Here is a 12,471-nt window from a genome sequence, read left to right on the forward strand (position 1 = left end):
GGTTCTGGTGTTGGCTTGACAACTTAAAGAGTGGTCGAATACCTTAAATGAAGGTCTGACACCTTAAAGGAGATGACTGACACCTTAAAGGAGAGGACAGACTGATTAAAGGAGAGGTCTTGCACCATAAAATAGAGGTCTAACCAAGTTAAAGGAGCTGATTAAATAGAGGTTCGACAGATTAAAGGAGGGGTCTGACTGACTAAAGGAGGGGTCTGACTGATTAAAGGAGGGGTCTGACTGATTAAAGGAGGTGTCTGACTGACTAAAGGAGGGGTCTGACTGACTAAAGGAGGGGTCTGACTGATTAAAGGAGAGGTCTGACTGATTAAAGGAGGCGTCTGACTGACTAAAGGAGGGGTCTGACTGACTAAAGGAGGGGTCTGACTGACTAAAGGAGGGGTCTGACTGATTAAAGGAGGCGTCTGACTGACTAAAGGAGGGGTCTGACTGACTAAAGGAGGGGTCTGACTGACTAAAGGAGGGGTCTGACTGACTAAAGGAGAGGTCTGACTGACTAAAGGAGAGGTCTGTCTGATTAAAGGAGAGGTCTGACTGACTAAAGGAGGGGTCTGACTGACTAAAGGAGGGGTCTGACTGACTAAAGGAGGGGTCTGACTGACTAAAGGAGGGGTCTGACTGACTAAAGGAGGGGTCTGACTGACTAAAGGAGGGGTCTGACTGACTAAAGGAGGGGTCTGACTGACTAAAGGAGGGGTCTGACTGATTAAAGGAGGGTCTGACTGACTAAAGGAGGGGTCTGACTGACTAAAGGAGGGGTCTGACTGATTAAAGGAGGCGTCTGACTGACTAAAGGAGGGGTCTGACTGACTAAAGGAGGGGTCTGACTGACTAAAGGAGAGGTCTGACTGATTAAAGGAGGGGTCTGACTGACTAAAGGAGGGGTCTGACTGACTAAAGGAGGGGTCTGACTGACTAAAGGAGGGGTCTGACTGATTAAAGGAGGGGTCTGACTGACTAAAGGAGGGGTCTGACTGATTAAAGGAGGGGTCTGACTGACTAAAGGAGGGGTCTGACTGACTAAAGGAGGGGTCTGACTGATTAAAGGAGGGGTCTGACTGACTAAAGGAGGGGTCTGACTGATTAAAGGAGAGGTCTGACTGACTAAAGGAGGGGTCTGACTGACTAAAGGAGGGGTCTGACTGATTAAAGGAGGGGTCTGACTGACTAAAGGAGGGGTCTGACTGACTAAAGGAGGGGTCTGACTGACTAAAGGAGGGGTCTGACTGATTAAAGGAGAGGTCTGACTGACTAAAGGAGGGGTCTGACTGATTAAAGGAGGCGTCTGACTGATTAAAGGAGGGGTCTGACTGATTAAAGGAGGCGTCTGACTGATTAAAGGAGGGGTCTGACTGATTAAAGGGGGGGTCTGACTGATTAAAGGAGGGGTCTGACTGATTAAAGGAGGGGTCTGACTGATTAAAGGAGGGGTCTGACTGACTAAAGGAGGGGTCTGACTGACTAAAGGAGGCGTCTGACTGATTAAAGGAGAGGTATACTTGTATGTATGAGTGACTGTGGTCAACAGCCACAACAGAGGTATTATTATTGAACAACTGTTAATGATGAAGAACGTGCAGCAGATATCTGAGTTACAGGAAGTACATATGGTGATACAGGAGTCAGGGGTCACCACTCACAGTCACGAATCTGTAATAAAACACATCACATTAAGGCTACAACATCTAGAGGCAATGGGTAACATCAACGCAACACAAACATCCCTTCTGCTCCACAAAACCTACTGATGGAGCCGTCATCTTCATGCATTAGACCGTTATATATATCTCCTCCTCACACACTGACCGAGGGCCAAGCTTCACGCAGGTAGCTAGCTACAGGTAGCTGGCACTTTGACATCATCACACTCAATTTGCCAATTGAGTCCTCAGAGACTCAGAGAGGCAGGGGATGGAGGCGGGACTTGGGAGTTATACAGTTACACACAGTTAATCTCAGACTGGGTCATGTTTATGTCAATGAAGTCATCTGCCAATCCTAGAGCATGTGGGAGAGGACTAATCGGAGAATAGGCTGGCGAAGGACTTGCGGATGTTCCGGATGGTCTCGGCCTTGGCTTCGTCCTCTCCACCAGCCGCCGAGGAGCTGGTCGAGCTGGAGCGGAAGAACGACGCATCTCCCAACGCGCTGAAGGCATTGGTCAGGGACTGGGACTTACTAAAACAGACAGAGACATACCGTTAACCCTAACAATAACTCCTAACCTTAACTCCTAATCTGGCCAGGGACTGGTATTTACTGCAGAGACAGAGACATCACATTAAACCTGACTTTAAACCCTTACACAAAAGCTAACCTGGTCAGAGACTGGGACTTACCGCAGAGACATCACATTAAACCTTTGAATGGAAACACTTTGAAGTTTGTGGAAATGTGAAATGAATGTAGGAGAATATAAACACATTAGATCTGGTAAAAGATAATGAAAACAAAAAAACATGCGTTTTCTATTATAATTATTTTCATCATCTTTGAAATGCAAGAGAAAGGCCATAATATAATACTGCAGTTTTGCGCAGTTTAGCGGGGTGTGTGCATAGTTTCACAGTATTTTGCATCAAGTCTGCCCAAATGTGCCGAATTTGTCAATTGATACATTTTCAACTACAAAACTACAGAGAGCATACAACAATCCTATGGTAATACGCCATTTAAGTTTACACACTCCCAGGAATGTCATACATGATGGATCATTAGCTTATACACTAACGTTCACACATCTCCAGTTGAAGTCGGAAGTTTACATACACCTTAGTCAAACACATTTAAACTCCGTTTTTCACAATTCCTAACATTTAATCAGAGTAAAAATTCCCTGTTTTAGTTAGTTTAGTTAGGATCACCACTTTATTTTAAGAATGTGAAATATCAGAATAATAGTAGAGAGAATGATATATTTCAGCTTTTACTTATTTCATCATATTTCCAGTGAGTCAGAAGTTTACATACACTCAATTTGTATTTGGTGCATTGCCTTTAAATTGTTTAACTTGGGTCAAACGTTTCAGGTAGCCCTCAACAAGCTTCCCACAATAAGTTGGGTGAATTTTGGCCCATTCCTCCTGACAGAGCTGGTGTACCTGAGTCAGGTTTGTAGGCCTCCTTGCTCTCATTCGCTTTTTCAGTTCTGCCCACAAATGTTCTATAGTATTAAGGTCAGGGATTTGTGATGGCCACTCCAATACCTTGACTTTGTTGTCCTTAAGCCATTTTGCACAACTTTGGTGTTCGGCTTGCAAGCCTCCCTCTTTTTCATTCTAACATAACGGTGGTCATTATGGCCAAACAGTTTTATTTTCGTTTCATCAAACCAGAGGACATTTCTACTTTGTCCCCATGTGCAGTTGCAAACTGTAGTCTGACTTTTTATGGCGGTTTTGGAGCAGTGGCTTCTTCCTTCCTGAGCGGCCTTTCAGGTTATGCCGATATAGGACGGCTGCGTGGTCCCATGGTGTTTATACTTGCGTACTATTGTTTTCTACACCTGCATTGCTTGCTGTTTGGGGTTTTAGACTGGATTTCTGTACAGCACTTTGAGATATCAGCTGATGTACGAAGGGCTATATAAATAAATTCGATTTGATTTGATGACCGTGATGCCTTCAGGCGTTTTAAAATTGCTCCCAAGGATGAACCAGACTTGTGTAGGTCTACATTTTTTTCTGAGGTCTTGGCTGATTTCTTTTGATTTTCCCATGATGTCAAGAAAAGAGGCACTGAGTTTGAAGGTAGGCCTTTAAATACATCCACAGGTACACCTCCAATTGACTCAAATTATGTAAATCAGAAGCTTCTAAAGCCATGACATCATTTTCTGGAATTTTCTAAGGTGTTTAAAGGCACAGTCAACTTAGTGCATGTAAACTTCTGACCCACTGAATTTGTGATACAGTGAATTATAAGTTAAATCATCTGTCTGTAAACAATTGTTGGAAAAATTACTTGTGTCATGCACAAAGTAGATGTCCTAACCGACTTGCCAAAACTATAGTTATTATCAAGAAATTTGTGGAGTGGTTGAAAAACGAGTTTTAATGACTCCAACCTGGTTAGGGACTGGGATTTACTGCAGAGACAGAGACATCACATTAATCCTGACCTTGAACCCTAACCCTAAAGCTAACCTGGTCAGGGGCTTACTGCAGAGACAGAGACATCACATTAATCCTGATCTTAAACCCTAAAGCTAACCTGGTCAGGGACTTACTACAGAGACATCACATTAAACCTGACCTTAAATCTAACCCTAAAGCTAACCTGGTCAGGGGCTTACTGCAGAGACAGAGACATCACATTAATCCTGATCTTAAACCCTAAAGCTAACCTGGTCAGGGACTTACTACAGAGACATCACATTAAACCTGACCTTAAATCTAACCCTAAAGCTAACCTGGTCAGGGGCTTACTGCAGAGACAGAGACATCACATTATACCTGACCTTAAACCCTAAAGCTAACCTGGTCAAGGACTTACTGCAGAGACATCACATTAAACCTGACCTTAAATCTAACCCTAAAGCTTACTAGAACAAATGCACAGTACATCAGGGTAATGGCTCTGACAACATTAATCACCATGTCACCATTTTTGTTTAATGTAGCAAAAGCTCTTACTTCAGCAGTGGATGTCCCTTGGGTGCTGACGGTTCTTCAACCAGAGGTTCAGCTTTAGCTGATTCTGGGGCTGGGGCTGAGACTGGGGCTGGGGATGGGGCTGAGACTGGGGCTGGGGATGAGGCTGAGACTGGGGCTTGGGATGAGGCTGAGACTGGAGCTGGGGATGAGGCTGAGACTGGAGCTGGGGATGAGGCTGAGACTGGAGCTGGGGATGAGGCTGAGACTGGAGCTGGGGATGAGGAGGAGACTGGAGCTGGGGATGAGGCTGAGACTGGATGAGCTGGGGATGAGGCTGAGACTGGAGCTGGGGATGAGGCTGAGACTGGAGCTGGGGATGAGGAGGAGACTGGATCTGGGGATGAGGCTGAGACTGGAGCTGAGAATGGGGATGGGAATGAGGCTGAAACTGAGACTGGAGTAGGCTCTGGAGCAGGCTCAGGGGCCATGGCAGTGCCAGTGGAGGACATGGGCATCATAATAGGGGTAGGGTCTGGGTGAAAGTCTGGGGAAAGGACCGTTGGTGGCTGAGCTTTAGCTGGAGACTGGGGTAAGAAAGGGGACTGCACCCTCCCAGGGGACCTCTTTGGGGACAGGGACTGGTCTGGTGCTCTGGATGAAAACACAGCATCAGGACTGGGCTTCAGGCCAAGGGGTGGAAGGGGGGTCTGGGGTTTGGGCTGGATCAGGGGCTTGGAGTTGCGGCGTACAGGAGGTATAGGCTTGGGCTTGGGAGGCAGAGGGGGCAGCTCTGCTGGCTTTCCTGGGGAGGGGCTGCTGATGAAGACACCTGAGGCTGGGGCTTGGGCTGCTGTGTAGTGGGGGCAGGGGTTGGGTGTGAGGCAGGGGGTGGAACTGGGGGTGAGACAGGAGAAGGGGTCGGGGATAGGACTGGGAGTAAGGCGGGTGCTAGGCTGGAGGTTGGAGCTGAGACAGGGGCAGCAGCTGGGGGTGAGACAGGAGCAGGGACTGAGACAGTGGCCAGGTTTGGGGATAGGACTGGGGCTGAGACATGGGCTGGGGCAAGGGCTGGAGCTGGAGCAGGATTTTGCACTGGGGAAGGGATAGGCTTTGGTACTTGAGCAGAGGTCGTCTTTACCACCGCAGGAGGGGGTGGCTTTGGTGGAGGGGAGGAGGATTGCTTTTGCACTGCGGCAGGGGCTGGCCTAGAGACTGGAGCAGAGTATGGTTTTGCCACTGGAGTGGAGGCTTGCTTTTGAATGGGGATGGTTGCCGCTCTTAAAACTAGAGGGGGGGCTGGCTTTGGCGGAGGGGACACCTTGGGGGCCAACTCTGCTGGAGGCTCCACACTCTGTGGCTGAGTGAGCTGGGCCTGCACGGCACCCCCTAAATGTAGGACACAGAACAGTATCATGTTATAATACATACTGGAAAATACAATACAAAACACAAAAACATAATGTGGTTTTATGCAGGGAGATGTGGGATAGTGTGTTAAATATCGTATATGTAACCTCTTCTATATCTTGTATTCTATGTAGTTCTATATGTAGTAGATTATATCTTTATACATTCCATATGTAGTATACTCATATAAAAAGTATTGCAGCTACAGGTTCTAAAGTGAATGAGAGCATCAACTGGAAGCCAGTAAAGTGTACGAGGAGCGGGGTGACATTGGAGAACTTGGGGAGGTTGAACAGACATACCGTAATATTCAAATGTATATCTGCAATGTATAAACACAAGCAGAGAATCAAACTATAATTTATCTGAAAATATGTCTCATCAACTGAGATGAAGGAGCAGAGCATAATATATGTACTACTGTAATATGTATTGCTGCACTATGAATTACTGTAATATGTATTGCTGCACTATGAATTACTGTAAAATGTATTACAGTACTATGAATTACAGTACAATGTATTACTGTAAAATATATTACAGTACTATGAATTACAGTACTATGAATTACCCTAACATGTATTTCTGTATGTATGACTGTACTAAGAATTACTGTACAATGTATTACTGTATGTGTAACTTTACTATGTATTACTATTTGTTTTGCTCTACTATGTATTACAATATGTATTACTGACTATGTATTACTGTACTATGAATTATACTTTTGGAGGATGGCCTGGTGTCAAGAAGGGCAGCAAAGAAGCCACTTCTCTCCAGGAAAAACATCAGGGACAGACTGATATTCTGCAAAAGGTACAGGGATTGGACTGCTGAGGACTGGGGTAAAGTAATTTTCTCTGAGGAATCCCCTTTTCGATTGTTTGGGGCATCCGTAAAAAAGCTTGTCCGGAGAAGACAAGGCGAGCGCTACCATCAGTCCTGTGTCATGCCAACAGTAAAGCATCCTTAGACCATTCATGTGTAGGGTTGCTTCTCAGCCAAAGGAGTGGGCTCACTCACAGTTTTGCTTAAGAACACAGCCATGAATAAAGAATGGTACCAACACATCCTCCGAGAGCAACTTCTCCCAACCGTCCAGGAACAGTTTGGTGACGAACAATGCCTTTTCCAGCATGATGGAGCACCTTGCCATAAGGCAAAAGTGATAACTAAGTAGCTCGGGGAACAAAACATTGAGATTTTGGGTCCATGGCCAGGAAACTAAACCTTAATCTAAACCTAAACCTTAACCTTAAACCTTAATCCCATTGAGAATTTGTGGTCAATCCTCAAGAGGCGGGTGGACAAACAAAACCCCACAAATTCTGACAAAGTCCAAGCATTGATTATGCAAGACTGGGCTGCCATCTGTCAGGATGTGGCCCAGAAGTTAACTGACAGCATGCCAGGGCGGATTGCAGTGGTCTTGAAAAAGAAGGGTCAACACTACAAATATTGCATCAACTTCATGTAATTGTCAATAATAGCCTTTGACACTTATGAAATGCTTGTGATTATACTTCAGTATTCCATAGTAACATCTGACAAAAATATCTAGACACTGAAGCAGCAAACTTTGTGGAAATTAATATTTGTGTCATTCTCAAAACCTTTAGCCACGACTGTATGTTTTACTGTACTATGTACTGCTGTATGTAGTAATGTAATATGTATTGTTGTACTACTCATGACTGTACATATTACAATAATATGTATTATTGTATATATTACTGTACTATGAATTAATGTATGTACTAAGGTACTATGCATTACCATACTATATTAAACTGTATTTATTATTGTACTATGTATTACTAGTAGTATGTATTAATGTTTGTATTACTGTACTCTTTACTGTATGTATTACTGTACTTTGTATTACTGTATGTAGTACTATGTATGTATTACTCTACTGTGTATTACTGTATGTATTACTTTACTATGTGTTACTGTATGTATTACTATAGTGTGTATTACTATGTATTACTACAGTATGAATTACTGTATGTATTACTGTTTGTTTTACTGTATTATGTATTACTGTAAGAATTATTGTACTACGTATTATTGTATGTATTTCTCTACTATTCATTTCTGTACCATATGTTAATGTAGGTATTACTGTAATATGTATTACTGTTGTCACGACTTCTACCGAAGTCGTTGCTTCTCCTTGTTCGGGCGGTGCTCGGCGTTCGACGTCACCGGTCTTCTAGCCATCATTGATCCTTTTTTCATTTTCCATTGGTATTGTCTTGTCTTCCCACACACCTGTTTTCAATCCCATTCATTACCTGTTGTGTATATAACCCTCTGTTTCCCCTCATGTCTTTGTTTTATTGTCAGTGTAGTGTGTTTGTTGTATAGGTGCGCGTTGGGTCCCTGTACCCATGTTTGTTTGTTATGTACTTTTAGTGTTATGGAGCATACTCCGTGGACTTTATTAAAAGACTCCATTTTACACTCCATTTGACTCTCCTGCGCCTGACTTCCCTGCCACCTATTACACCTATGCATGACAACTGTATTTATTATCATACTATTTTTTACTGTAGTATCTATTACTTTACTACATATTACGGTACTTTGTATTATTATATGTATTACTCTACTATGTTTAACTGTACTTTGTATTACTGTACTGTGTTACAGTACAATGTATTGTTGTATGTACTACTGTACTATGTATTATTTTGTGTTTAACTTAATGTTTTTATTTCACCTTTATTTAACCAGGTAGGCTAGTTGAGAACAAGTTCTCATTTACAACTGCGACCTGGCCAAGATAAAGCATAGCATTGTGAACAGACAACACAGAGTTACACATGGAGTAAATAATTAACAAGTCAATAATACATGTAGAAAAAAAAGAGTCTATATACATTGTGTGCAAAAGGCCTGAGGAGGTAGGTGAGTAATTACAATTTTGCTGATTAACACTGGAGTGATAAATTATCAGATGGTCATGTACAGGTAGAGACATCGGTGTGCAAAAGAGCAGAAAAGTAAATAAATAAACAGTATGGGGAAGAGGTAGGTAAAATTGGGTGGGCTATAGACTATGTACAGCTGCAGCGATCGGTTAGCTGCTCAGATAGCAGATGTTTGAAGTTGGTGGGGGAGATAAATGTCTCCAACTTCAGCGATTTTTGCAATTCGTTCCAGTCACAGGCAGCAGAGAACTGGAACGAAAGGCGGCCAAATGAGGTGTTGGCTTTAGGGTTGATCAGTGAGATACACCTGCTGGAGCGCATGCTACAGGTGGGTGTTGCCATCGTGACCAGTGAACTGAGATAAGGCGGAGCTTTACCTAGCATGGACTTGTAGATGACCTGGAGCCAGTGGGTCTGGCGACGAATTTGTAGCGAGGGCCTGCCGACTAGAGCATACAGGTCACAGTGGTGGGTGGTATGAGGTGCTTTAGTAACAAAACGGATGGCACTGTGATAAACTGCATCCAGTTTGCTGAGTAGAGTGTTGGAAGCTATTTTGTAGATGACGTCGCCGAAGTCGAGGATCGGTAGGATAGTCAGTTTTACTAGGGTAAGTTTGGCGGCGTGAGTGAAGGAGGCTTTGTTGCGGAATAGAAAGCCGACTCTAGATTAGATTTTAGATTGGAGATGTTTCATATGAGTCTGGAAGGAGAGTTTACAGTCTAGCCAGACATCTAGGTACTTATAGATGTCCACATATTCTAGGTCGGAACCATCCAGGGTGGTGATGCTAGTCGGGCGTGCGGGTGCAGGCAGCGAACGGTTGAAAAGCATGCATTTGGTTTTACTAGCGTTTAAGAGCAGTTGGAGGCCACGGAAGGAGTGTTGTATGGCATTGAAGCTCATTTGGAGGTTAGGAAGCACAGTGTCCAAGGACGGGCCGGAAGTATACAGAATGGTGTCGTCTGCGTAGAGGTGGATCAGGGAATCGCCCGCAGCAAGAGCAACATCATTGATATATACAGAGAAAAGAGTCGGCCCGAGAATTGAACCCTGTGGCACCCCCATAGAGACTGCCAGAGGACCGGACAGCATGCCCTCCGATTTGACACACTGAACTCTGTCTGCAAATTAGTTGGTGAACCAGGCAAGGCAGTCATCAGAAACACTGAGGCTACTGAGTCTGCCGATAAGAATATGGTGATTGACAGAGTCGAAAGCCTTGGCAAGGTCAATGAAGACGGCTGCACAGTACTTACTGTCTTTTATCGATGGCGGTTATGATATCGTTTAGTACCTCGAGCGTGGCTGAGGTGCACCCGTGACCGGCTCGGAAACCAGATTGCACAGCGGAGAAGGTACGGTGGGATTCGAGATGGTCAGTGACCTGTTTGTTGACTTGGCTTTTGAAGACCTTAGATAGGCAGGGCTGGATGGATATAGGTCTGTAACAGTTTAGGTCCAGGGTGTCTCCCCCTTTGAAGAGGGGGATGACTGCGGCAGCTTTCCAATCCTTGGGGATCTCAGACGATATGAAAGAGAGGTTGAACAGGCTGGTAATAGGGGTTGCGACAATGGCGGCGGATAGTTTCAGAAAGAGAGGGTCCAGATTGTCAAGCCCAGCTGATTTGTAAGGGTCCAGGTTTTGCAGCTCTTTCAGAACATCTGCTATTTGGATCTGGGTAAAGGAGAACCTGGAGAGGCTTGGGAGAGTAGCTGCGGAGGGGGGGCGGAGCTGTTGGCCGAGGTTGGAGAAGCCAGGAGGAAGGCATGGCCAGCCGTTGTACTGTGTATTACTGTACTTTGTATTAATTCATGTTTTACAGTACTATGTATTATTGTATGTATTACTGTACTATGTACACTACCAGTAAAAAGTTACCACATTGTAGAATAATAGTGAAGACTTCAAAACTATGAAATAACACATATGGAATCACGTAGCAACCAAAAAAAGTGTTCCACAAATGAAAATATATTTTATATTTGAGATTCTTCAAGCAGCCACCCTTTGCCTTGATGACAGCTTTGCACACTCTTGGCATTCTCTCAACCAGCTTCATGAGGTAGTCATCTGGAATGCATTTAAATTATTAACAGGTGTGCCTTCATAAAAGTACATTTGTGGAATTATGGCAAGAACAGCTCAAATAAGCAAAGAGAAACGACAGTCCGTCATTACTTTAAGACATGTAGATAAGCATGATCCATATAAGAGATGAAGGTAAGAAACTTAGCTTGGGCTAAGGCTACGTTGACAGATTGAATTGTGTATCTGAGAGTGGTGGAAATCCAGTTAAATTCTTGAAAGTGGTCAAATCTTTGATAAATAACCCCCCCCCCCTCCCATTTGTGGTATTTTTGATAACCATTTTTCCTCAGCTGGCCATCTGTTTGAAAGAATGGTTTCTGAAAATACCTCAAGTTCTACTAGGAAGTCCTTTATTCACTGCTAAAAAGATAGTTAAGAATAATGCCCCTCCACTCACTCTTTTTTCCATTTGAAACATTTCAATTGCAAAAAAGTTATGCAAACGAATCCACAGGAGCTGATCTCTTTCTACTGCAGCTGTCTGCCCCCTCATTGTATAACCTTTGACCCACATTTTTTATTTAACAATGGCTACTGATGCTATACATGATCTGGAAGTTGGAACATATCCTTCCCTTTACAAAGTGGGGGTCCATCTGACTGAGATAGCAACCATCCGATTTCTAAACTATCATGCATTGCAAAAATATTAGAAACACTGGCAAACTCTCAGCTACGAACTTTTTAAACTTGAAATTATATTCTTAATGTGCACCAGTCTGGTTTTAGACCTGGACATAGCACTGTTTCAGCTGCTATGCTTGTCTTAAATGTTGTATTAAATTGCTTAGATCATAGGAATCACTGTGCTGACATATTTATAAACCTATCCAAGGCTTTTGATACTGTCGACCATCCCCTACTCATTCAAAGGTTGTCTGAAATGGGCCTCGAACAGGTTTCTTGCAAGTGGTTTGGGAACTGTCTGTCAGATAAGGCACAATGTGTGCATTCTGATGGTGTTAAATTAAGTTACCTCAATATTACTGAAGGTGTCTTGGGACAACACTTCCGGCGCCGACAGAGATGGCCGCCTCGCTTCGCGTTCCTAGGAAACTATGCAGTTTGTTTTTTTATGTGTTATTTCTTACATTGGTACCCCAGGTCATCTTAGGTTTCATTACATACAGTCGTGAAGAACTACTGAAGAGCAGCGTCAACTCACCATCAGCACGACCAAGAATATAACTTTCCCGGGTCGGATCCTGTGTTCTGCCTTCCACCCAGGACAACGGAATGGATCCCAGCCTGCGACCCAAAACAATGACGTCGTAAAAGAGGCAAACGAAGCGGTCTTCTGGTCAGGCTCCGGAGACGGGCACATCGCGCGCCACTCCCTAGCATACTACTCGCCAATGTCCAGTCTTGACAAGGTTGATGGAATCCGAGCAAGGGTAGCATTCCAGAGGGACATCAGGGA

The 12,471-nt window shown here is 44.0% G+C and overlaps 1 protein-coding gene across 1 annotated transcript in view; it reads right to left on the bottom strand.

Moving 5' to 3' along the window:
• Positions 1-779: 779 nt before the first annotated feature.
• Positions 780-12,471, bottom strand: part of LOC135540453 (synapsin-2-like) — a 204,248-nt gene continuing 192,556 nt past the window's right edge. The window contains 3 exon segments of the mRNA XM_064967087.1: positions 780-2,199; positions 4,656-5,424; positions 5,427-6,002. Coding sequence (XP_064823159.1) covers positions 2,040-2,199; positions 4,656-5,424; positions 5,427-6,002 — 1,505 coding nt within the window. The 3' untranslated portion in view covers positions 780-2,039.

This window comes from Oncorhynchus masou, chromosome 5 (assembly GCF_036934945.1).
Source record: "Oncorhynchus masou masou isolate Uvic2021 chromosome 5, UVic_Omas_1.1, whole genome shotgun sequence".
Taxonomy (NCBI): domain Eukaryota; kingdom Metazoa; phylum Chordata; class Actinopteri; order Salmoniformes; family Salmonidae; genus Oncorhynchus; species Oncorhynchus masou.